This window comes from Cibotium barometz, chromosome 15 (genome assembly GCF_041138505.1).
Source record: "Cibotium barometz isolate CiBa-2024 chromosome 15, ASM4113850v1, whole genome shotgun sequence".
NCBI classification, from domain to species: domain Eukaryota; kingdom Viridiplantae; phylum Streptophyta; class Polypodiopsida; order Cyatheales; family Cibotiaceae; genus Cibotium; species Cibotium barometz.
In genome coordinates, this window is record NC_141060.1 from 33,834,366 (window position 1) to 33,862,282 (window position 27,917).

A 27,917-nucleotide genomic window follows, 5' to 3' on the forward strand; every position below is an offset into this window, starting at 1 on the left:
TTGGGGTGGGATTTGGATTTCAAATTGGGCTAAAATCGAAAGGGCGTGTACTGAATTGGCAACAAGATGAAAAATGGCAGGTAAAGGCCGGAATGCTATCATTAAGCTGGGTGTTATGCGCAGGCGTAACAGGCACCTGCAGTACACAGGTTAGGTAGCAGCGCAGCTAGATACATGCTCCATTTTAGGTTACGAGCAGGCAGGGAGGGTTAGGGTTAGGGTTAGTTATGGTCTGAACTGGGCAGGGTTACAGGAAGGCAGGGTGGGTTAGGGTTAGGTACGGGTTAGGCTCGGAAGGGCTGGGCTGGGCTGGGCTTCCATCAGATGACATGGAGAGAGGGAGGATGACATGCCTTCAGATAATGAAAAGAAAAGAAAAGGAATCAGACCGCTGGCTAGATATAAAAATATTCAAGAAATAAGGAATGTGTGAGAGAGAGAGAGAGAGAGAGAGATCTAATTTAAATATGTTTTGAATTTCCTCTTGTAATTTTTGACAATTCAAATGCATTACTCGGACCTTCCTTTCACACAAGCACCCAATCAACAGAGTTTGAAGTCCAAAACTTCCGATCATCACCCGAGTGGTTGAGATCTCCACCGAGTTTGGTTTGAAATCTCCCTTTTGTATATTATTTCATACTTAATAGAAGTCTCTTCTTCGGGAAAAAAAGAAGAAGAAGAAGAAGAAAAAAGCTTCCTATCATACAACAGAGCACACAATTTCTTCCTGTTCTATCTCCCTGTCATTCTGGCCTGACTCTTCTTTGAGCTCAATCTCCTTCTTTGTCGTCCTCCTCCTTGTCTCCAAATGAACCAGCAGTGCAGTAATGTCGGCTGGATTTACCCCTCCAATTCTTGATGCCTGCCCAATGTTTTCAGGACGAATCTGAAAGGAAATTGTAAACCAGTGATTCATTTACCAATCAGAACAAAAACAATATGATATTTTTTTTATCACTAAATAGGCTTTATTGACTTACCATGCAACCATCACGATCAAATATTCCTTTCTAACCACCATCCAAAAATAGGGATCAAGCTTGTATAGACAGTAATCCCAGTAACACTAAATATAAACAAAGTGCTAGATCATTTTCACATGGCAGGATTGCGGCAACACCTAAAGGCTCTACAAAGGCTTTACTCTGGCCAGGATTTCAAAGTTCAAACTAAGGTTGCCAATGGATGTGTGGATTTGTGACCAAAGGGGGAGGTCCCGAGTTCAAATCCCGACACGCTCCCTGCCGGCATCATCCGGGCCGATTGCGGCCATGATTGCACCACCTCCTGCAGGCGGGAAAGCCTCCTTTGGGTGTTGCTACTACAGAAGGATCTACTCGAGAAAAAAAGAAGTTCGAACTAAGGTTAAGATTTTTAAAGCCAACAATATGGTCCCACTATGCCCAAGGGCCTGTCAACTCCAATAACATGACTTTTGCATGTTTGCAAACTCGATAAGGTACTGCTGGAAACTGACTTGAGGAAAGCTTCAGCTTTGTACGACAGACTAGCTCTAGGCTCGGTATGCAAATGTGCCCTATGGAGATGTTTTTCACTACAGTCTCACATCCACCAACTGGAGTCGGGGTATATATTTTCATCAGAGTGATAGAGACCAGACGTCTGAAGCCCCACACCATAGAATCTAAGATAGATATGGGGCGACAGGTAGCAACAATCATTCAGAGGTTGCGTGACGCATCATGGCCTGCTTGTAAGCAGAGGACTCTTATTGCAAACCACCGAGCGACATAGGTATGTATAGGTCTCTCACAAAGCCAAATCTAGCTTCTATAGTTGACTATTTTCAGCATCTAATCGAAAAAGTCCAATAATACCATCCTATCCCATTATGCATGTGCATTGTGCAAAGCTATTTATTACCACATACCCCTATGTCCCTGTTTTGCCAGCCTTGTCATTAAGTCACTACCATCAGCCCAGTAATTTTCTGTTGTCAGACAGACATCCCCTCCATTGAGACCACTTGAAGCCCAATTTGTCCACTGTGATGCATAGGTGTCACTGTGTGCATAGGAGAATGATCAGCATTGCCATTGTATTCAGCTTGGTCGCCCATCTCTCAACTGCTGCCATCCATAGCCATAGGTATACAATACCTGACTCTGCTGTGAACATCAGCCTTTTGTTTTTGTGCTTGTGATACAGCTCCGACCACCAATACTATGTCCATTGGCATCTTCCATTCTGTTAGCAGTTCTGCCATGCGCCAACCCTTGCTCCTTCAAGTTATTATGTAAACAGCCTTAATCTGTCTTTATGAGGCTGGAGTAAAAGGGCCTCAGAGTTGCAATTACTCAATTATCAGGCAACCCTCCAATTACTAGGCAAGGATAATCAAACCTTATTTAATATTTACCAATGGATTTAAGAAGATCAGCTGCTGCGACAGCTCAGTGAACAGTGGTAATTTTGGGTTGTCGAGAGAAAAATTAGCTTCTTTATTTTTTTAATGAAATATGAACTAAGCACAAACATACACTCACTTTAGAAAGCTTCTCCCGAGATTCCCAAGACAAAGTACCGATAGCATTGTAGTCCAAGTCCTTTGGAATGATCTTGTGTTGCTTTTGTGCCATCTGATCAACATAAGCACAGATCAGAATTGTCCCAGGATTTTTCAGCCTTCTCTCTCTCTCTCTCTCTCTCTCTCTCTCTCTCTCTCTCTCTCTGGTCTCATAGGCCCATAAGGTCTTTAGTAGACGCTTTCATCTTTATTTCATTCGTTCTTTTCTCTCTCACACACACACACATGAACTAGCGAGAGGCCACGCCTCCCTAGCCTATCTAGAGACGTTTCCAGGCCCACTTCCAGGAGCCTCGTACCACGTGTTGGCTTTTCAACACTTTGTTACACCCAGCAGCTATGTATGGTGCAGTTTTTTTGGGGACCAGGGCTAGATAAATCTACCTGAAAGAGCATGGAGTGGCTACAGGTGATGATGTTGTCACGCATGATCAGAAGGAAGCCATTGCTGAAGGATCCAATGCCCCAGTCTAGCCGAATAATCGAAGGAAGAGATGGGGGGGGGGGGGGGGGGGGGGGGGTCTCGGGAGAGGCGGTGGGGTCCTGCCAGCTCCACTCACTGGGGTCCAACTGGACATGAACCAAGAGTCTGTTCTCCCAAATCTATAAGCACCATGACCTCCAGAGGAGGCGACCCACAATGTGGACTCTCTGGAGGGGAGTAGGGGCAGTGCCATCCAAGAACTGTCATAAGCATGTGAGGCTTCCATGGGGATCAACCTCGATGGTGATCAAGGGTAGGCCTCCCACCAAGCCATAATCAGGAGGGGAACCCCGGTCTTGGACAATGAATCCATCCAGGATTCGTACGGAGGGTTGGCACGAGGGAGAAGCTCTTTTTTTGTGGGAGGGGGCGCAGGGCCCCCCGGGGGGATAATGTCAAGGCACATGGTGGAGGCACCACGCAAACCCAGGAGATGCTCCTTCTGGGTCTGCTTGAGAAAATGACTGAAGCGCCTCTAGACCCCCAAAGTCCGGGCAAGGCTGGAGCAGAGTCTAACCCAGGAGTAATGAGATCAGGCCCCGATCAGTTGGCCAGAAGTGAAGGTTCCAGGCGATGGGCTGATGCTCCCAGTCCTCGGTGGGCAGGAAGGCCTGCATGAATGCTGGATGTAGGGAGAAGTGGTTGTTGTGAATGGGCAATTTATGAGTGTGAAGTCTTTGGAAATTGTCCAGACTATACGTGCTGATGCTCAAAGCAAGGGCTTCCAATCACATGTGGACTGGACTGCGCAAAGACCACTTTATTGGAGGACGATGAATGTCTGTCAGCATACTACATGCAAGCAATTTTCAATGTCTGCCACCATTTTGTGTGATGTGTCGTGTCATATGTGGTACCGCCTGGCTACTGGTAGGTTGTTGGGCCATGGCTGCCATCTGCTGCGGAAGACCTTAGGTTAGAAGATATTTAAACATGCATTATGTTTACACACACATGCATCTATGAGATGCCAACAGACACCTTCAGTTGTAAATACCTTCTATACATGTAAGTCCAGCCCATGCAAGAATAAATTAACCTAGTGTTGTTCCGGTGTGAGGGGGATGTCAATCCTGTGCACTTTGTGAGTGCCCTTCGAGCATGTTGCCCACTTGGTGAGAATGAAGAAGGGGTTGTTGTGGATGGGCAATTCACTAAAGTAAAGTGTACATGCTGATGCTCAAAGCAAAGGCTTCCAATCACATATGGACTGGATGATGTGCAAAGACAACTTTGTTTTGGGGACGTCGGGGTACTATGAGGACATGCAAGCAATTTTGAACGTCTCCGCTGCTATTTTGTGTAATGTGTCATGTGTGGCAGTCTGGTTACTGGTAGGTCATTGGGCCACAGCTTCTGCCATCTACAGAATGCAACACTACTGAATTCCTTGAAAGTACTACAACAATGGTGCAAATTGAAGAAATGGCTAGCAGCCACGCTGTACACTACTAGGAGGTATTCAAACATCCATTATGTTTACGCACACAAGCAACATACACGTGCATCTCTCTGCCATGTGCGGAAGAGGCTGGTGGCAAATCTGCCAACGAAGGAAGGCCTCTCTTAAGGAGGCCTTGGAAAAGAACCATCACATATCTGGATTGCAGGTGCGGAAGAGGCTGGTGGCAAATCTGCCAACAAAGGAAGGCCTCCCTCAAGGGGGCCAACCATTACATGTCTGGATTGCAGGGGCATGGGAGCCAAGATTCCGTGAAGAAATGTGGCTCAAGAGAAAATCCTTCCAAGGCTATTCCCTAGGCTAGAGACCACGGACTATCAACTTGCCCAGAAGGACAGTACTGCAAGGTCTATGAGATCAGGGCTGCCCTGCTCCAATGGCCGAATCAGTACATACGCCAAGCCACCTTGGTCCTTGTGGGCCCGCCGTCTCCTCTTGACCAAAGAAAGTTGTGGATCAGCCACTGCACTTGGCTAATGCAGGAATGATGGAAGGCCCAACAGGAGGTGGTGTACCGCATGGTAGCGAGGATGACCTCGTTGGTCACTATGGCCCAGCCGCTGAGGGAGAGGTTGGCTGTGCTCCAATAGAGAAGTTGTGGTGCCACATGTACCTGGTGATCTCCACTCTTTTTTTTTTTTTTTTCAACTGGCCTTTTGCCCAAGATTCTCCCATAGTTACCAAATTTCACCGTCCGTAGACAGCCACCCATAGGCGCTTATTTATCCACCCATAGGCAATGCCGCTGAGGAAGCACAAGGGGGGTTTTGATCCCAGGACCTCTTGGTCCTAGGCAAACACCTTCACCACTTGAGCTATCACCTCATTGGCGGTGATATCCACTCTTAAGAGAAATGCGACTGAAACATGCACACCCATCAAGTTTATTGAGGATGTCGTCTATGCATCGGATTGGAAACTGGTTCTTAATGGTAAGCTTGTTTAAAGCCCGGTATTCCACACACATGAGAAAGGAACCGTCCTCCTTTTGTACTAGCAAGATAGGTCTACGGTATGGCGAAGAGCTCGGTTGAACCAAACGTCGGTTAAACAACTCAATCACCTATTTTATGATCTCTTCTTGCCATGCTCCGCTTACCCTATAGGTGGGTCTATTTGGCGGGGAACTGCCCGGCACCAAATCAATGTGGTGACCTTCGAGTCTTTTAGGAGATAATTTTCCTGGCAAAGCATCTGTAAAAACAATACTTGAATGCGTCCAAGGATTTCAGCCTATCACTTGTAAGAGTGTCTACATTTACATCATCACATTTAACAATGTCATGCACAAAAATCTAGTATGTAAAAACACTCTTTTTCATTTCTTTATTAATTTGAACATGAGATGCAGTTGGGATGGCCAGCATCAATAACATGTATGCAGCTTCTAATAAAAGTAATCATGTTTGCCTTATACTCCTTGCGTGGCTCAATGCGGTGATGCCACGGCTTTCCTAGCAATACATCACATCCCTGCAATGGTGCAACCGAGAAATTTTCAAGATCAAGATACCCCTATATATGAATGCGTAACTTCCCAATGATAGGGGTCACTTGCACTTGCTTTTGTAACTTGGTTGAACACAATGCTAATCAATACACTTACATACACTAAGATTTGATGGACACTTGCTCAAATACAAGAAGTAAATTGCTGAATTGACAAGAGACACACAATGAGCCGGAACGGCCGACCCCCCTCTCAAATAAAGTATATTGATCTTGGGAGAATCAAGTACATAGTGTCATGGGCATTTCTGACCAGATTTCCATACCAATGCATATGAATACAGTATTGCAAACAAGTGGTTGTCGTTGTAGACTTGCAATCCACACTACCCTCTCAAGTGCCCATGTTCTCTACCATCTGCTCTCTATTGTTCCACCAACACATGGTAGCAACAATCTGCAAGAGAGCACGTAGGACAAGAGAACACTACACAGGGTATGTGATCTTGTAATCCGGTTCCTCCCTCCTGCTACTTGCTTCCATATTTAATCGTAAAAGCTTACCAATAGCAAGTAGAGTCGATGACGGCGGAAGTCTTCGTGATGGAAGTCCTTGGAGTGTTGAGATCTTCAGTTTGTCGTCTTTCTTCGCGACAAAACTCTTCAAGAGGATGAAGGGAACCTTGGGAAAGCTTCCCCTATGGTTCAACTTGAGAAAGGAGGGCTGAAATTAGGGTTTTCAGCAAAAAGACCAAAAATTACAGCAATAAAGAGAGCTGTTTTGCTGAATTTCAGTCATTGGGAGTGTGTAGGAGAGTGATTCGCATACAGAATCACTCTTGGAAGCTTGAAAATCACCTTAGCAAGCTTGGAAATGGAGTTGGAAAGGAGAATGTGCAGAAAATGCAGCCCAACAGCCCTCATGAAGGAGGCGCCAATCTCTAGAGAGAGGAAGAGGAGTGAGGTGGTGAGTTGTCTAGTGTAGGTGGCAGGCAGGTGCTTTGTGGAGCAAGCTAGAGTGGACGCATGGCTGGTTACTTCCTTTGTACAAAGGGGATAAGGTCTGGGCGGTGGACATTGGGTTATGTCCACCTCAGGACATCAGTGTGTGTGAACACCGGGCTAGTCATAATTTATGAGTTTTGGTCGCCCAAAACTTAATGAAGTGTGTACATACTCACTTATAAATTAGTGCTAACTCCTAAGGCTAGGTTTATGACCAATACTTACCACCTGTCACATGCCACATAACCATGTCAACAGACAGTTTCACATGCACGGTTCGCGGGCGGGCATCCCCTTACCCGGAACTACACATTGGTCAAGCAAGCATGAAAACAGCATGCAATTTCAATTGCAAGCAAGCACATATGCAATGCAGCATTGGTATGGACAATCCCCGTTCATGAGACTATACCAAAATAGACGTGCTCCAGGCAAGTACACGAGCTACCAGACCCAATGGAACACCAATCCACCAAGCATTTCCGGACATGTACACGGAGGCACAAGTCCCAACGGAAAGCCAACTCCACAGTATCACATGAGTGGCATCAATCCCTGGCATATACAACTGCCATGGACACTAGTCCAATGTACATACATGATAAGAAAGCACGGGTGGACCAATTGGGTGGCCAAATGGTGACAGCTTTCCCACAAAGGTGGCCTCTGCTTCAATCTGGGATTCCATGTCCCCTACATTTGCAAAGCTTGGGGACAGCTCAAGGATCAGCCCACACTCATGTTTAATGATTGAGGTGTTTTGGGCACTTTGATAGGGGGGAGAGAGAGACAGAGAGAGAGAGAGAGAACCTTCCACATGGTTTTTAATGCAGGTTTTTAAATCCAAAGCCAGATTGGTCCATATATCGTGAGGCAAGCTTTGGTCATGGCATACTACAAGTTGTAAATTCAACTCATGCACACTGGAGCTGGCATCGGAATCAAGGCAGTGATGCAGTTGTGGGTGATGAGCTGTGGATAACAAAGACAGCCAATTCATGTGCAGCATCATGAATGGGCTGATCCTTGTGACCAAATTTTGGAAGATCTATTTGGAGGTCTCACCATTCTTGTTCGTGGGTGAGCCCGAGAGGAAACGGAAGTTCCACGGCTTCAACCATTTTATAAATCTGGTCTTCATACGCATCACAATGTCACCTTGCAGGACTATGTAGAAGCTACTCTTGCCACAGAGTAGTTAGAGCACAAATTGCAGCATTCTGGCAAAGGGGATCATGCTTTCAAGGGCAAAGAGAGGACTAGACATAACCTGCAAAAGGGTGGACAGCATGCTAAACCTTATATGAAAGATGTGAAAAATGGAGGGAAGGCTGTAAATTCGCAGCCCATAGATGCCTCTCAGAAAAAAACACAAGTTTAGCTTAAACTCGGAGTAAAGAGAGCAATATGCTAAAGAGGGAAAATGCTTCTCATGTGGCAGCCAGGATCACATGTTTCGCAAGTGTCCTAGATGCAAGAATAAGGACAATAAGAAGCAGCACAAGGTTGATGTGCATGCCATTCTTGATGTGCAAGGGAATGCATAGAATGATGATAAAGAGAGCGTGTAAAATGTTGAATGCGGCTGCCAGCTCCACAGAGATGAAATTATCTATCTGCTCTATCTTATCCCATTTGCTCATGATCTTCTCCACAGACTCATTGTGTATCTACTCTATCTTATCCCATTTGCTCATGATCTTCTCCACAGCATTGGGAGGCAAGAACTGTGCATAGAACCTCTCTTTGATGAACAAGGCTACTAGAGAGCTTTTTAGTGATCCACCAATCGGCAATTGAGCTCTTTAGAAACATGCCCACATGGCGAATCTTTGACTTCTCGGAAAATTCTCAACAGATCTATCCCCTGCCTTAAATTCCTTTAGCCTCTTTGGCATGGTGACCCTCCTCATCTATCTTCCTGTTCCCCTTATCCAACGAGGCAGTAGTAGGTGCATGCACATGACCATGGCAAGAACCATGTGTCACAGAGACATGTGCCCTATGTAATGGTGACCTGTGCAAAGGTGGCCTCCTAGCACAAAAGGATCCCCGCATTAAACTCGTTCTCCATGGTTATACTCAGTGGCATGAGTAGCAGGTGACACATGATTGTCCTAGGCTGTCCCATCATTATGCACAACTTTCAGCCCCTGACAAGGTTCTTCCCTGGTCCATTCCATATGCAAAGTATGGTGGCTAACACACCCAACACTTTTCCCAGGGGTAGCATCTTAGCATGCATCACATAAATATTTCCATAAAGTTTGCCACTCTCTCTTGCATGTACATCTCTATCTTTTCCTGACCCATGCGGGGTAGAGGCTTGCTTTGAAGTCACTAAAATCTCATCCTTGTGTACATAGGACTTGATCCTACAAGACAAATCATCACCTCTCCACACATGGGAGTTCCTTGACACAAAGTTCACCTGCTTTGCCTTTGACCACATCTCCACTATTTATGAGATAGTTGAGAGCTCTCTCTGGAGGGTTTACACCCCATTCCCTCGCCATAGAGTCCATAGTGTGTGCAATCATAGACTCAGGCTTTGTGGCCTCCATAAGCTTATGAACCTGCAGCTTATCATGAAACATCTTTAGCTCTTCCTCCTTGGCATTCAATTGCCTCTTTAGACATTCCATCTCGGCCTTCAACACATTTGGGTCATCTTCATTCATCCCCTGTTTTCTTTGAGAGTGCTGTCCCACATATGTTTGCTTCTCTGCATAACCTGTATGCATATGCCTGTTACCCAAAGCATCAGAAGCATGTGTACCAGTGGGCTGGCCATGTGAACTAGGCTCTTGCCCACTCATGGCTGTCCATAGCGTCTGACAACTGTTCAAATGGAGCCCAATGCCCAAAGGACCGTTTCCCCGGAAACAAGCGTGCTCTAATTGTCACCATTTGGTCCCCTCACCCGTCTCGACCAGTGTTTTATACACTACGTATAACCAAGGTGTGAACATGGATCTTACCACAGAAGAAAGCGGGGAACCTTAACCGGCCAGATTTTGCCCTGAAAGATGGCCTTTGGGCAAAAGTACCATGGGATCTTCATCAATAAAGAGAGGAGACAGTGTTTCCACATTTTATTAACAAAGGGGTGGACATATTTTTATTATGGGATAGGTATTTGTGGACAAAAGAGAGCGCCCAGCTCCAAGCTTGGGGAGAAAGTTTAAAAGTTGCTATTTTTGGAGGACAAAACCACTTATGGCAAAGGCAGGGACTGTCAAGATTTGATCTCTTTGACCGTACAGCCTGGGCAGCTGACTGGGCTCTTGTATATTTTCTCTCTCTACTCTGGCCGTACAGAAGAGCTGCAGGCAGAACAGCGTACTCACTCTCTCTCCCTCCTCTCTACACCGACTGAACAAGGGGGTACAGCCGCCGACAGGAGCCTGTCTGTACAGCCGTACGGGTACTGTACCAGTTCACATGTGTCAAAGCCCAACCGGGTTGGATTGAGGGCTGTTTTTAGACTGTCATGGACAGTTTTTGGGAGTTCTTACCGAATGTGGTCTTAAGTTGCCTTGCCGAAGTTCTGTGGGAAAGATCTGGTGAAAGCACCCGCACCTTGGTGTGCTTTGTAACAGAAAAGCTTCTTTTCTTAATAAGAACAATACCTACGGGGGGCTGGCTGTTCCGGCTCAGTGCAGTGTTGCTTGATATTGTTTATGGTTATTAGGCATCTGAAGTGTTTGCATATCTGAGCTTGCTGGTTTGTGATACTAATACCATTGTAATTTACACCGGTTAGGTCACAGGTGTAAATGTTCTTGGCACTTGGGCACCGTCTCGTGAACAACTCCTCATCAACACTTAAATATGAACCAACAACAATGCAACACATAACTGAAAGTACACAACATTGCTCAAGATAACACTACAAAGATAGAGATTGCACAATACACCACCCCTGGGGCCACGAACAGGCCAACACCCCCTATGATTGGAGTATTTAATTTGTGTACAAAGTTCCAAGGGCTTTCCAACCAGATATTCCATGCAATGCAAATAATGAATACAAGTTACCCAAACAAGAGTGTCAGAGTAGCATGTCGATGTAGGGCTCATCGAAAGAGGTAAAATGATCAGACCACCAACCTCGTACGCTTGGAGTAGAGTGAACGCGAAATTGTCGTTCTGAGACCACGCACGAACAGGCGCCCTCGTACTAGAGCGTGGCTCACTCCCTCACACAGGGTCCTGGAAACACAAGTACTCATACTGTGAGAAGTACGCGAACAAGCCCTTGTAGAAGAGCACGTACTCCAGCAAGTACCAAGTGCTGCGGATAGGGGCAGGTCCTGTAGTTGATATAGTGGACTCAGCCAGTTCAACAGGTATGCAACAAGTACACAGGCGGGTACACCAGGTATGGGTACGGGTACAATAGTAGTAGCAATCAGGTACAACCTGGTGCAGTCAGGACAAGTATGTGAACAGGCACTTGTAAAAGAACAGGTACTCCAGCAAGTACTAGGTGCTGCAGTTAGGGGCAGGTCCTGTAGTTGATACAGTGGGCTCAGCCGGTGTCATGTGCACACACATGTACATGCTAATCTCAGGGCTAATCTTGGAGGCAACATGATAAAGACTCTCTAGAACCAGACATTTTGGAGTATTGGAGTGCAAGTTTAGGCAAGGGATGGACTGGAGTGGACTCAGGGACCTGTCCGCTGCATACAGAACAAGATATGGCTGTGTCGGCTACAGTAGGCATAGTCACATGGGACGCGAAATGGGGACGGGGAACGGGGATGTAAAAGATTGACAATAGCCATTCCCTGTGACTATAGAGTGACATGGGACGGGAATGGGAACGGGAAGATGCTTCCATCCCCCAACATTCCCGAGTCTAAAAATGCCCATTCCCTGTGACTATGACAGTAGGGCAGGTCGGGATCTGCATTGTTTATGTTTGTGTCCATGCGGCTAGCCGCCGGCCAGGAGTCGGTCAGATTTCTAGCTGTCCAAGGCCTATAAAAGGCAGGTTTTCTCATTGTTTTATTCATTCAACTCCTTGTTGAGTTAGACATAGGACTAGAGTTAGGGTTTTCTACCTTTTCCAGAAGGCAGCCCATGGCTGCAACGGATTATGTACCTTTTTGTAGCATATGAAATACTGAGTTTTCAGCTATCTCTCTCTCTCTCTACTCTCCCTTTTGTCTGCGTTTTTGCATCAGCATGTTCTAAATGGTGTTTAGGGCTGAAAGAAGACTATCAGAGCTTCCGCATGTTACATTGGAATCCCATCATCAAGTTTCGCAGAGGGGGATGTCATGTGCACACACATGTACATGCTTATCTCAGAGGCTAACCCTAAGGAGGTAACAAGATAAAGAAGAAAAGATCAGAACAGAACCACATTTTTGGAGCATATACTGTGGAGCATCTTGTGGAAGGACACAGGGGCTGTCGGCTAGGGAATATTCCTGTCAGCTATAACATTTATGAGATTTATTTGTCCAGGAGTTGGCCGACCAGCAGTCAGCCAGTCCATGAGGTGTTCTCAAGCCTATATAAGGCTTATGTGCTCATTGTTTCATTGATTCAACTTCTTTTGAGTTGGGTCTAGACATAGGACTAGGGATAGGGTTTGTCTACTTTTTCCAGAAGGTAGCCCATGGCTAGATGAAGTAAATCCCGGATGAAAATTATTCTATGGAAAAGAATCAACGGCTGTGCCTCTTAATGAGGAAAAAAGCGTTGGTCTCTATGATCCAAGTGCAATCTTTTCCTTGATCTGACTATGGGACTTACAGGTTCGGTCAGATCAGTTCAGTTAGTTAAGGCTTTTGACTACGTTAGAGTAAAAATATCCTGGAGGAATCGCGCGTGCTTTTCGGGCGAGTGAAGTTTTTTTCGGGTTCGGTTTTGGAAGAACCAAGGGATTAGTCTCTTGTTCGGATATTTGTAGACGAGGCCTCGAGTGAGGGACCCTACCTCGTGCAAGAAGTGCTACTTCCATTGCTAGTACCCCTGAATTCGTGGTGCGGAGGGGTGGGGATCTTTCAGGTTGGAGGTATTCATTGATAATATGCGTGTACACTGATGATGGTTGAACCATCTGGCTTGTTTGAGGAAGGTGTTTGAATGATGTCGATTATATCATATATCCTTAAACTCTTTGAAATGCCAATTCTAGGTCAAACATGGTGTGATCTTAGGACACATCGTCTCTAAGATCCGTATTTCCATGGATGAAAGCAAGGTAAAAATGATCTTGGAATTACCCCCACACACCAATTACAAAGGTGTACAGAGGTTTATGCAAGGGATTATGTACCTTTTTTACCATATGAAATACTGAATTTCCAGCTCTCTCTCTCTCTCTCTACTCTCCCTTTTGTCTGTGTTTTTGCATCAGCATGTTCTAGACGGTGTTTAGGGCTGAAAGAAGACTCTCAGAGCTTCCACATGTTACATTGGTATCAGAGCATCAGGCTCAGCAAGGCTAATGTCACGACCCTGTGTTTTTCTCTAGACAGTATGCAGGTGTGCACAGGGACATGGTGGACAGTGTGAATGGCATCAGGTTGGAGTCAAAAAGTAAACCCATGTGTGGACAACCCCAAGTGTGAAGGGGGCAAAGAGATTTTGATTTGAAAAGGTTTTATAACCTTTGGTGGTCAAAAATTAATGATATAAAGGTTTTTAAACCTTGGGAGGCCCCTAAGTAAAAATATAGAGGCTACTCTACTTTTGGAAGGGGGCACGCCTCTTTCTCACGTTTGCTTTTTGGGGAGGAGTCGTGCAAACCGGCTGCATGAGGAGAAGGAAAACCACACCTGCGTGGAGAGTACCCCTATAGAACTGCTGGTCGTACAGAACAGGTGGCTGAGTACTGTACGGAACAGGCGGCTGCATGTTTACTGGCAGCTGGAAGTACAGGTGGGGCTGGCGACCAGGGTATGGGTGCTGCAGGTTCAGACGCCTTTGTGCAAGTTGGCTAGGCAGTAACTGCATGCCTGTACGGACAGCAAGTACAGTCAAGTACGGTGCAGTCCCGTACAGCTGGTACAGGCAGCAGCTGTTGTACGACAGCTGACACAGGTGGCTGCAGGTTGATTACTGTGCGGGCAGCGCATCATATAGGCGGCAGTGCATCTCTCAGGTGGCCAGGCGTGTGCTTTTTGGAGGACGCCGTGTTTTTGCAAAAAGGAGGGGCTGGTTTTTCATGAACATAGACATCATGTCGATGGCGTTCAACTGATGGAACTTTCAGCTTCTCTTTGTTTTGGTTTCGGGATTGTTTTGAGATCAGTTCGAGGACTGTTTATGGGCTGTTTTTGTTTGGCTGCGAATTCAGCTATGTGGGTTTCCGGCTGCAAGTACAGGTCAACTGAAAGTGTTTCTTGGCATGGGAGTGAAGCAAGCTCGCATGGCTGCGTGCTCATGGAGTAGATTGTTTCCTTCCTGCTAGAAAGGAACAGAGGGACCTACAGTTATGGGCATCTCTATGTTGCCAGATGTTTCATGAGGGAACAGGTAACTAGATGTATGCTGTTTTTTGTTGGCACTGTTGTTGAATGGTGCCATGAATGGTTCTGTATGGAAACAGGACAGAAGTTTCAAAGGGAAACAGGCCTAAGGGTTTCATGTGGAAACAGGTTGTAGGTTTCTCGAGGAAACATGTTTTTTGGGTTTCTCCAGGAGATAGGTCACATGCAGGCAGAAGGTACAGGAATGGACACATGTTTGGTACAGCCTTGCTACTGATTGGGCAGGGGACAGGGAATCCATGACAGAGATGGTTAGTGTCACTATTTGGGCATTCTCTGCGCTTCAGGCCTATGGACGAGTTCTGTAGGATGGACTGGCATCTTATGGTTGGGGACTTATGTCTACACCGAGAGCCAGTAGGCTGGATATATGGGTTGGGATTGTGTATCTGCGCCCAAATCCAGAGTGTGGTACCACGGACTACAAGCTAAATGAATAGGGAGACTGTTCAATGCATCCTTGCATAACATGTTTGCAAGTTAAAAATCCTGTCTTTGCATGAACTATTTGATTGCATGCAAGATTTGTTTGTGTAGTTCACATGTAGGGGACGCCCTCTTGTGAACCGTGCGAGTGAAACTGTATTCTGACCTCGTTTGTGGGCTGTAGACAGGTGGTAAGTACACCACTTTACTCTTTTATGAGTTAAAGCAATGTATTCTTTGTTTTGCAGGTCCACACTTTAATAAGTGTGTCCGCCCAAGTTATAAGTGAGATTGGGTGTCCACACTTCATTAAAGCTCGGGCGGACAAACTAAAAGTAAGAATAGACTAGAATCCCCTTCCGGTCGGCTAGGCGAGTGTCCAGGCACCCTTCCCACTAAATTTGTGTGGAAAAGGGATGGTTATGGACTGGGTGGCAGTATGAGGACCTGCCACCATGCTATTACTCATTTTTGAAAATTACCTCTCTCTACACTCTCTCTCTAGAAATAGGCGCCCCCCTTCAAGAGAGCCTATTTTTGTTATTCTCTCTAACTTTTTGCTTGGTGAGAGTGCTGATTTTCATTCCCTCTTGCTCCCAGCTCCAATGGAAAGCTTGAAGATTCTTCCTTTCACAGTTAAGCCTCCAGTTGCTCACCTTTTCACTCTATCTCTCTCTTCTAAATGAATATGGAGTCTCCTAACCATTCTACCGCCCCCAAATTCTGCTGAAACCCTAATTTTCAGAAACCCTAATTCTGCAGAAACCCTAATTTCAGAAACCCTAATTTTGGAGGAAACCATACCAAGCTGTGCCCCTTACTCATAGGCATCTAAAGAGCCCAAAATGCCCAATTTTGGACTCATATAACCTGCTTAAAACCCTAAAAATCAGAAATCCTAATTTCAGCCGGAAGTGGAAAACGGTCACATTCAAGCTGTAGTTCGTCCGCACGGAGGTGGAGCTCGACATTGATCGTCCAATACTTGGTAAGAGCATTTTGCAAGCAATTTTCAATTTGAGATTCGAATGCTTTGTCAATATGGTCTCCTATGTCTCGGTCCTGGCACACACATGTGTATGTGTATGGATGCCAGTGGAGCATAGCTGCGTTTGACAAGCTTCAAGGAATCAAGGAACGAAGCTACTCTCAAGTGAAGCTATGGATTCCATCGTCTACGACAAATTTGTTTGCAATGCTGTTTTCATGATCATGGATGCACTTGAACAGTTTGGCATGTGAATGCCCGTGAGGCTTGTAACAGTTTTCCTTGATAATAAAATCTATTACAAGGGGGGTCGGCCCTTTCCGGCCCTAGTGCAGTGTGCAAAAATAAAATTCAGCTTCTTACTCTATTGTGTTGCGCCATTTAAAATTGTTTAATTATGTTAATAGCTTAAGTGTTTGCCAAGATTGTGCTCAACCCCGACCGGGGGAATCTCATTCGACCGGGGGAATCCCATTGGTATCAGAGCCTAGGATCTTCCTCCTTTCTGTGTGGAAGACGGTCCTAATCTAGCTTACACTAGCTGTTAGCATTCTTAAGCATTATGGCGAGCCAAACAGGTACTTCACGGGATGTAAATCCAAGGAAGAGTACATATGTGAAGCCAAGAGGAGACAATGTGCATGATGATACTCAAATGCATGAACAATACACTGCTGAAAATGTTTTTCTTGGGTCACATGATGGTATTGCACATGCCGGACAGCCATCTTATGTTAGAAGGGAAGGAAATGCAACTCATGTATATATGGGACAGCCATCCCGAGGTAAGGAGAAGGCTATACAGAGTGATGCACATGATGCTATGCAGGCTGAAATTGCAGATCTCAAAAGGCAATTATGTATGATGCAAAAACAACTCAAGGATATGCATGAAGACTCACAGTCAAGGCATGTATCTCGTGTGTCAAAGCATTCTCCTTTTGTGAATGATGCATTGGAAAATGTTGCCATGGAATTGGGGGTTCAACCAAGAGATATGGCTGTCTCTTACCTCATGGGACAAGGTGATGTAGTTACTCGAAAGGAAGGAGGGCTTAGGTTTAAAAAGCCTCCTCTTATGAATCAACATGCAGCTGAAACATCAAAGTTTAAATCTATTGTGCGACAGGAAAGAGAAGAGGCGTCTGCTACCTCTCATCATGCCTCTACCGCACATGTTTCTCCTCCCCACAGGTCATCTATTAAAGCTCATGAAAGTCTTCTCAAGGAACCGACTCATAAATCAGCCCCTCCTCATGATGGAATTGAGCGATATGTTCCTACTAATGAAGCAAATAAGCAACCAATCGAGAGAGATGAAGAGGAAACGCATCAACATAAGAAGAAGAAGACTAAAGAGTTTACTGCAGGTGACAAAACAGTTAAGTTTGAGTATTTTCATGGAGAATATGATTCTACCAAAGCTCTATCTTTTATCTCCCAATTTGAAATTGCTTTTCATGAGGGAGAATTTTCAGAATCATCAAAACTCAGACATGTGGGCATGTACATGAAAGGCACTGCTGCTCATTGGTGGTTGGCCGAGAAGCTTTCCGGCAACACCATTTCTACATGGGCTGAATTCAAACAAAAGTTTTATGATCAATTTTTGCCTCCAAATTTTACTCAGGATATATGCAGGAAGTGGGACAGGTTGGAGCAAAAAGAAGGGCAATCCATTACCTCTTACGTCTCCAAATTTTGGGAGGTATTAATGGAAGTGTTACCCTTCATGACCGTTACTGAAGAAGAAAAGAAGAGGAAATTTGAGTCAGGATTGCAACCCATCTTCCAAAGAGGACTACAAATCTATCCAAACCAAACTCTTCGTCAACTCATAAACTCGGTCTTGGCTTCCGAAGAGCTTAATGTCAAATGGGTGCAATCTAGAATTGACCAAAGCTTGGGCAAGGGTAAGGAGAAAGCTGGTTTTAATGTGCAAAAGGGTGGACAGCCCTTTAGAAGAGATTTCAAAGCCATGCACAAAGCTGAAAATTCAGATTTGAAGGATGTAAAGCCCCCTCAAAGAGCTGAAAATGCAAAAGAAAAGAAACCGTGGCAGAAAAAGGGTGTTTATGGCTTGACTCCTAAACAAAGGGTACAATACATTCGTGAAGGCAAATGCTTTAGATGTGGTAGTAAAGATCACATCTCTCCACAATGCCCTAACAAGAATAAGAAGCCAGAAGAGCCTAAAGTGCATGTCAACATGGTATATGATGTACAGGGCAACACGGGACATGCAAACATGCATAGAATGGTATGCAAAGCATGGGGACAACTAAAAGACCAGCCAGCTTTATTCATGTTTGATGACTGCTCCACTGACAACTTCATCTCCACTGATATGGCTGCTGCCTTGGGGATTGAAGTAGGTGACATGGGACCCGAAATTCATGCATGTTCAGCTTTTCTGGAAAAAGATGTGAAGGTTACACCCCTTATTGGAAAGCTGCGAATGCATATCCAAGGATACCTCGACCACGAGAACTTTCTCGTTGCCCCTCTTAGTGGATGTGATGTATTACTGGGAAAACCTTGGCATGCACGCCTTGAGCCTACCAAGAATTACAAGACCAACAAAATCACTTTTATGTATAAAGGTAGAGAGCATCATTTAGATGCAGGTGTGTCGGGTGATACTATCCCCGTTGTATCTCATATACAAATCAATAAAGCAATGAAAAAGAGTGTTTCTTCGTACTTGGTTTTTGTACGTGATAATGTGGAACACAGTAATGTACATGTGGACACTCTTACTAAAGAGAGGCTGAAATTTTTAAGCGAATTCGGGGATTGTTTTGCTGACTCTTTACCTAATGTAATGCCTCCTTCACGGCCAGAAGATCACCGCATTGAATTAGTTCCAGGGAATTCACCTCCAAATAGGCCAGCATATCGTGTTAGTGCTTGCCAACAAGAAGAGATTATGAAACAAGTGGGTGAACTACTTGAGAAAGGCTTGGTGCGGCCTAGTTCTTCGCCATTTTGTTCACCCGTTCTTCTTGTACAAAAGAAAGACGGTTCATTCCGTATGTGTGTGGATTACAGGGCATTAAATAAGATTACCATCAAGAATCGGTTTCCCATACCGAGGATTGATGATATCTTGGACAAGCTGGATGGATCATCTTGTTTTAGTCGCATTGATCTTAAAAGCGGCTATCATCAAGTGCGAGTGATGCCACAGGATGTACATAAGACAGCATTTCGCACTTCTTTTGGTCTCTATGAGTATTTGGTTATGCCATTCGGTCTTACAAATGCCCCGGCTACTTTCAATCGCATGATGGACCGAATTTTCAGAAATCATAGAACTTTTACAGGTGTGTTCTTTGATGACATTCTTGTATTCTCCAAGAATGAGGAGGATCACAAAAAGCACTTAAGAGTGGTCTTTGAAGAACTAAGGCAGCATAAGCTTATGATCAACGCCAAAAAGAGTGAATTTTTCCTTTCAGAGATTCACTACTTGGGACACATAGTATCAAAGGATGGTGTACGAATGGATCCTGCAAAGATCCAAACCATCAAAGATTGGCCAGAACTTAAATCTATTCATGAAGTCCGAAGCTTTCTTGGTCTATGTTCATATTACAGGAGATTTATCTTTCACTTTGCAATGATTGCTTCGCCATTGCATGAACTCACCAAGAAACGTCCTATGTTTAAATGGACAGAGGTTGAGATTAATGCTTTCAATAAGCTCAAAAATGCCATTATCACAGGGCCAGTCTTAATCATTCCAGACTTGCAAAAGCCATTTGTGGTAGAATGTGATGCTTGTGGCAATTGCATTGGAGCCGTCTTAAATCAAGAAGGACATGCCATTGCATTTGAAAGCAGGAGATTGCAAAATGCTGAACTTACTCTTGATGTTTATCAGAAGGAATTATTGGCCGTCATTCATGCTCTCACAGTATGGAAACATTACTTATTGGGAGCTGAATTTGTTGTCAAAACTGATCACCAAAGTTTGCGGTACTTTCTTACGCAAACTAAACTCTCTGAGAAACAAATGAGAATGGCCAATTTTCTCTCAATGTTTCATTTTCAGATTTTGCATACTCCTGGCAAGAAAAATGTGGTAGCAGATGCATTGTCCAGAAAACCATATGTGGCTGCAATTTCGGTTGCTTCTCATCAAGACTTGTCTACTATGCGAGAAATGTACCATTTGGATGCTGATTTTTCAGATTTATGGGCTAATTTAATGACTGGTCATACACATGCTTCTTATGTGGTCAAAGATGGTTATATTTTGAAGGATAACTGCTTATGTGTGGTTTCAAACATGAGACAAAAAGTTTTGGATGAATGTCATGCACCACCTTATGCAGGGCATAGAGGGATACTCCCTACTACTCAAATGATTGAGAGATACTTCTTTTGGCCAGGTATGAGGAAAGATATAGAAGCCTATGTACGTGCATGTGTCACCTGCCAAAAGGTAAAATTTGATAGGCAAAAGACTCCTGGTTTGCTTCAGCCTTTGCCTATTCCGGACCAGCCATGGGAAAGCATTGCAATGGATTTTATTATGGATTTGCCCCGCACCCCAAATGGCAATGATGCAATATGGACAATTGTGGACAGGTTTAGTAAACAAGCACATTTTCTACCTGTCAAAAAGACCATAAAACCAGAACATATGGTCAAAATTTTTGTGTCACAGGTATTTAAACACCATGGTATGCCCAAATCAATTGTGGGAGACAGGGATCCCCGAACAACAAGCCTCTTTTGGAGAGCTCTTTTTGATAACATGGGCACAAAGCTGAATTTTTCTTCAGCTTATCATCCTCAAACGGATGGACAAAGTGAAGCTGCAAATTCAGCTGTGTTGGATTTGCTTAAATGCTATGTGACAGATCAGAAATCTTCTTGGGAAAAGTATCTACCGCTTGTAGAATTTGCATACAATAATACGGTACATGCTTCTACAGGCAAGGCCCCATTTGAGATCATTTATGGCAAAGTGGTATTGCCACCTATCTTACGCACAAAAGATGAGATATTTGCTGCTGATGACTTTGTCAGGGACCTTGATATTGCTTTTTCACAAGTTCGGACAGCCATTGCACGCTCTCAAGCAAAGCATAAGAAAGCTGCCGACAAGCATAGAAGGCAATTGGACATTAAAGAGAATGACTTGGTATTGCTAAAATTTGAGAAAGCTAGACTCAGGAAGAGGTCTGGCAAGGAGAGAGCATGCCCAAAACTCTCTACCAGGTATTATGGACCCTTCAAGGTGATCAAGAAGATCAATGATGTGGCTTTTCGACTTGCTTTACCGGATCATTGGAAGATTCATAATGCATTCCATGTGAGCCTCTTGCACAAATATGTGGGACCGGAACCTTTGGAACCGGTTATGGAAGATCCACCAGAGGTGGAAGAGCTGGAAGAGGTATTGCAGCCAGAGCAAATTGTGTTTCATAAGGAGCGAAAGTTTGCAGGTGGCAAACTCCAGAGGCGCTACCCTGTGAAATTCAAGAACTATTCTCCTATGGATGCAAAATGGATGGATGAAACATACTTCCAAGAGTATCCGCAGCTCCTCCAAGCATATTTGGAAGCATTTCAGTTGCGGTCAACTGTTTAGAAGCAGGGGAGGATGTCACTATTTGGGCATTCTCTGCGCTTCAGGCCTATGGACGAGTTCTGTAGGATGGACTGGCATCTTATGGTTGGGGACTTATGTCTACACCGAGAGCCAGTAGGCTGGATATATGGGTTGGGATTGTGTATCTGCGCCCAAATCCAGAGTGTGGTACCACGGACTACAAGCTAAATGAATAGGGAGACTGTTCAATGCATCCTTGCATAACATGTTTGCAAGTTAAAAATCCTGTCTTTGCATGAACTATTTGATTGCATGCAAGATTTGTTTGTGTAGTTCACATGTAGGGGACGCCCTCTTGTGAACCGTGCGAGTGAAACTGTATTCTGACCTCGTTTGTGGGCTGTAGACAGGTGGTAAGTACACCACTTTACTCTTTTATGAGTTAAAGCAATGTATTCTTTGTTTTGCAGGTCCACACTTTAATAAGTGTGTCCGCCCAAGTTATAAGTGAGATTGGGCGTCCACACTTCATTAAAGCTCGGGCGGACAAACTATAAGTAAGAATAGACTAGAATCCCCTTCCGGTCGGCTAGGCGAGTGTCCAGGCACCCTTCCCACTAAATTTGTGTGGAAAAGGGATGGTTATGGACTGGGTGGCAGTATGAGGACCTGCCACCATGCTATTACTCATTTTTGAAAATTACCTCTCTCTACACTCTCTCTCTAGAAATAGGCGCCCCCCTTCAAGAGAGCCTATTTTTGTTATTCTCTCTAACTTTTTGCTTGGTGAGAGTGCTGATTTTCATTCCCTCTTGCTCCCAGCTCCAATGGAAAGCTTGAAGATTCTTCCTTTCACAGTTAAGCCTCCAGTTGCTCACCTTTTCACTCTATCTCTCTCTTCTAAATGAATATGGAGTCTCCTAACCATTCTACCGCCCCCAAATTCTGCTGAAACCCTAATTTTCAGAAACCCTAATTCTGCAGAAACCCTAATTTCAGAAACCCTAATTTTGGAGGAAACCATACCAAGCTGTGCCCCTTACTCATAGGCATCTAAAGAGCCCAAAATGCCCAATTTTGGACTCATATAACCTGCTTAAAACCCTAAAAATCAGAAACCCTAATTTCAGCCGGAAGTGGAAAACGGTCACATTCAAGCTGTAGTTCGTCCGCACGGAGGTGGAGCTCGACATTGATCGTCCAATACTTGGTAAGAGCATTTTGCAAGCAATTTTCAATTTGAGATTCGAATGCTTTGTCAATATGGTCTCCTATGTCTCGGTCCTGGCACACACATGTGTATGTGTATGGATGCCAGTGGAGCATAGCTGCGTTTGACAAGCTTCAAGGAATCAAGGAACGAAGCTACTCTCAAGTGAAGCTATGGATTCCATCGTCTACGACAAATTTGTTTGCAATGCTGTTTTCATGATCATGGATGCACTTGAACAGTTTGGCATGTGAATGCCCGTGAGGCTTGTAACAGTTTTCCTTGATAATAAAATCTATTACAAGGGGGGTCGGCCCTTTCCGGCCCTAGTGCAGTGTGCAAAAATAAAATTCAGCTTCTTACTCTATTGTGTTGCGCCATTTAAAATTGTTTAATTATGTTAATAGCTTAAGTGTTTGCCAAGATTGTGCTCAACCCCGACCGGGGGAATCCCAGTTAGTACCCTTGGAAGGTAGAGAAGGTTGGTACAGGTGTGTCGACTGTATGGTATGCTGTGCTGTGATACGAGTTCTCTTTTGAGAGACAGATTGGGAGTCTGTGTTGTGATGCAGAAGCACTCGATGTGTCAGGGTGTGATGCTGTTCATAGGGTGAGAGGCTATGGATGGTTGTGGCAGCCCTGATCATGGGAGAAAGCTTCTGTATGCAGGACTCAATGTGTGAGAGTCTTTTGATGTGAACAATGGCTGGATTTGTTTGTGGATGCCATGTGGACAAGAAGCCATGATGCAGGTCCTTTGCAGGCTTCATGAGTTCTACTATGATGGCTGAGTTCCCAGCCTTATTGTAATCAAAGCTCTTATAATCAATTAAAGAAATACCGCAAGGGGCGCCACTGCGTTTTGGGGCCAATCAGTGTCTGTGTACTGTTTGCAGGAGCACTCTAGCTCCCCTTGTTTGTTTTCCTTTTCTAGGTCAATGGCGTTGAAGTGTTTTATGTGCGAGTGTTTGTTTCACCGCCCGTCAGGCCGGTTGTAGCTAAACCCTGTTTCAGTCCCATATGAAGGTGTACATGTCCAAGGTACAGGAAAGTGCACAGGTACGAGGCCCAAGGCAAGGAACACAAGACCGGGAAGAACTCCCAAGAGGTTGGTTGGTGGTGTTCCACAAAGCCCAAAGGGGATGGCAGTCCTATGAGCCAGGAAAGGCTTTCGGGCAACAGACCCAAGGGAGGATGATCCTCCAAGGGGTGGAGTGAGAGTGCCAGACTCATTTCTCAGGAATGAAGACCAAGAAAGTGTTCAGAGACAAGGTAGGAACGGAATGGGCACTGGATGGAACAAATGCATAGACCTTCTTCAGAGTTAGAGTGGATTTGGAGTCCGGGCCGGGTATTCAGTGAAAAGGTTGCCAGAGTTGGAAGGATGACAGAGGGACTTTAGGAATGGAATGGGATGATGATAGTCATCCAAGAAGCAGATTGGAATCCCGTCATCAAGTTTAGTAGAGGGGGATGTCATGTACACACACATGTACATGCTAATCTCAGGGCTAATCTTGGAGACAACATGATAAAGACTCACTAGAACCAGACATTTTGGGGCATTGGAGTGCAAGTTTAGGCAAGGGATGGACTGGAGTGGACTCAGGGACCTGTCGGCTGCATGGAGAACAAGATATGGCTGTGTCGGCTGCAACAGGGCAGGTCGCGATCTGCATTGTTTATGTTTGTGTCCAGGCGGCTGGCCAACCAGCAGTTGGCCAGATTTCTGGCTGTCCAAGGCCTATAAAAGGCATGTTTTCTCATTGTTTTATTCATTCAACTCCTTGTTTAGTTGGGTCTAGACATAGGACTAGGGTTAGGGTTTTCTACCTTTTCCAAAAGGCAGCCCATGGCTGCAAGGGGTTATGTACCTTTTTGTACCATATGAAATACTGAATTTCCAGCTCTCTCTCTCTCTCTCTACTCTCCCTTCTGTCTGTGTTTTTGCATCAACATGTTCTAGATGGTGTTTAGGGCTGAAAGAAGACTCTCAGAGCTTCCGCATGTTACAGCCGGTTCAACAGGTATAAAACAAGTACAGAGGCAGGTACAGAAATGGGTACACCAGGTAAGGGTACAGCTGCAGGTACAATAGTAGTTGGGTACAACAACAATTGCAACCTGGTATAGTCAGGTACTGCAAGGTGCAAAGGAGGTACTATAAGGTGTAGCTGGATACAGTTAGTATAGCAAGGTACACAGTACATACATGTCTATGTGGCAACTTCACATGAGGCATATCCTGCACCGTTTGGTGCCTGTGTAGAACAACCAACTGCCATAATTCACATGCCCAAGCACATGTGATTTTCTTGCCTTGTCGGGCAGCCCTCAATGAATTAAACAAATCCCTCTTGGACATGATATGTCTGGAGGCTCCACTATCAAAATACCATATAACCTATTTCTCGTTAACATTGAGAGACAAGTGCTCTTGTCAAAGTACCATATAACCTGTTTCTCATTGCCATGGAGAGACAAGTGCTCTTGTGATGCATCATAACTGCAAACCAAAAAAAGCCCAATCATCTTGCACAAAGTTAGCCGAATCATCAGCTTTGCCTGTAGGAGCATTAGAAGAGTCCACTGCCAACTTATGGGCAAATTGAGTGGCGGAGCCATGCATGTGACTTGGGGGGCTTGGCTCTCCCAGTCCGGTCCGCAACTTTTTTATGAGGGCAGTGGTACAGATTCTATTTTTTTCATTCGTAGAGGTATTGCTATTGCAGGATGTTCCTCACTCTGATTATACACCCCCTAGACAGAGGATTGACACGAGTTGGGAGATTATTGCCAGTATTACAGCATGGCAGATCTGGAGAGCTAGATGCACAGAGGCTATTGAGGGTGTCTAGATTTTTGGGTCTTAGTGCATTAGTACTATATGGGGTGATATCATCCACACTCTTATGGCTACTTGGGCTCGCATTCAGGGGCCCTCTCGTTCTACGCAAGCGAAGCGTGTGATATTTATGCGGGAATGGGACCATGGCATCTTCTTTTCCTCTAGTACCACAGGTCTTACATGGCATCATGATGCTCCTCAGTGGTTGAAATCACCTTACATATTGGGGTGATTCTATTCTCTTCCAGCTTATTGCTGTGATTGTTGCATGTTTTTCTCATACTTAATAGAAGTCTCTTTTTGGGGGAAAAAAAAAAAAAGAGTCCACTGCCAAACCACTCCTTGGCTTGTCTCTTCCTACACTCGCTGATGTAGTGCTCTAGGTTTTTGCAATAATGACACTTGCTCTTCTTCTTGGGTTTTGGCTGATCTACATCACTTTTTACTTTGCTTGATAGTAGCCACCCTTTGCTTTTGCCTTTGTCATTGGCAACAAAGACGTGGTCATTGCCATGCATGATGAAAGATTTATTCTTACTAGTTTACTCCTCCTATAATAACAAACCACCAACTGCTCAAAGTGTAGAGGCTTTGGATTACCCCTCAAAGACAGAGTAAGAGAAGTGTGGAAATTCAAGCGGGCCTCTGGCAGTGATTGCAATGTCCCTGATCCAAGTTCCTTTTCAGGAATGATCTCATCAATATTAACCAATTGCTCCCAAAGATCCTAGATCTTTGAAAACGATCCGCCATACTGTCACCTTCATGCATCTCCAAGTTCTCAAGTTCTTTCTTGAGTTGTGCACCTCTGGCCTCCTTCTTTGACTGATACATAGTTTCAAGAACATCCCATGCACGTTGTGAAGTCTTGTCGCACCGAATGTGTGGAATAATTGATCTCTTGACAGACAAAGAGATCAAAGCCATGGCACGTGCATCCCATCTTTTCTTTTCCTGAGTGGCAGGAGAAGGTGCTGGAGCTGGCGGAGCACCTTTGCCAAGAGTGGCAGGTGCAATGTCTGCTAGATGGGACTCATCACGATTGACATACGCCTACAAACCCTTGGCAACCAGCAAGTTCTTGACCACAAAATGCCACAAGGAGTATTTGCTCTCATCAAGTTTGTCCTCCTAGGACAAAAAACACCAAATACATCTGTTGTATTCTGTGCCATTTTGCAAAATGCACAACTAACAAGAACTGACAAGAGGCATAAATATCCTGTATGCAACCCAAATATGCACTTCTGTGCACTGCCAAGCACAATGAGCACAATCTGTCACCAAATGTAGTCACATGTACTTGTCCTGCGCAAACATGTTGCAAGAAACTGAAGAAGTGAGAAAAAACCTCAATTTTGCACTTATAGATGTAGTTTGTCGACACCAAAATAGTGTTGTGTGTAGATAGTCAATGTCGGGAAGCTCAAGAACTCCAAAATCAGAAAAGGCCCAAATTTTGGTGACTTTTGCAGCTTCGATTTTATTTTATTTGTGTAGGTACAATGCAGCTTTGATTTTATTTGAGTAGGTACAAAATGCCACGTCAACACTATACGACCACCTCCAAGCAGGTTCAAATTTTGCAGAAGCGATGTACAAAGCAGAGTGAACACACATGCGTAGATGAAATTCGATTAGGGTTTGGTCGTACAATTGTACGAATAGGTCATACAGTTCTGAAATTAGGGTTTACTAATTTTTATTACACAGAGGCGGATTGGGGGTGTGCTGTTATGTATGAAAGGTTTGGCCAGATTCTGAGCAAAAACCCTATAACAACGGAACCCTCCTCAGACAACAGAAACCCTCTACTTTGATACCAATTGTTGGATCACAAGAACCTAGTGTTAGGGTTTGTGGGGCAATGGAAGCTCACACACACATATGAAGCAAATCAATTGAGAGAGACGGAGAAGTACTTGCACATATATTCACACAATAATATAATAAGTGACAAGTACAAGTGATAATAATAATCTTAGTCTAGGTGTTCTTTCACACCAAATGCCTACACAGAAAAATCTGCAAGACAAAAGTGCCTCTGGACTTGGCGCCTGTTCACATGCAACACTACATATAAGCATATGCCCTTGCAGACTTCCCAAGCTGGTGCTCTATAAATGGCTTCTAGTTTGATTTATGAGTCAAAAAGAAGAGACTATCTATATCTGCTTAAATTGTAATCTAGGTGTGCCAAAGATGCAATCCCCTAGCCAGTCTTGCCTTCAAAAGAGACTTTGTCTATATCTGTTGAAAATGTGATTGGTAACATTGCCTCTCTAGGTGTGCATCGTGCCAAAGATGCAATCCCCTAGCCAGTAGTGGGGCTATGATAGAGGCGGCACAGTGGGCATCCTCACCAGCACTACTTTCTCCGACCATGCCTCTTTGATCCTTCTTCTGGCTGACCC

General features: G+C 44.7%; 1 protein-coding gene across 2 annotated transcripts in view; it reads right to left on the reverse strand.

Moving 5' to 3' along the window:
• Window positions 1-457: 457 nt before the first annotated feature.
• Window positions 458-27,917, reverse strand: part of LOC147631203 (uncharacterized) — a 133,826-nt gene continuing 106,366 nt past the window's right edge. For both annotated transcript variants that reach the window (XM_086809541.1, XM_086809542.1), the window contains exons 12-13: window positions 2,511-2,603; window positions 458-889 (exon numbers count right to left, since the gene is read on the reverse strand). In XM_086809541.1, the coding sequence (XP_086665667.1) occupies window positions 704-889; window positions 2,511-2,603 (279 nt within the window). In that variant the 3' untranslated portion in view covers window positions 458-703. The remainder of the gene's footprint in view (window positions 890-2,510; window positions 2,604-27,917) is intronic.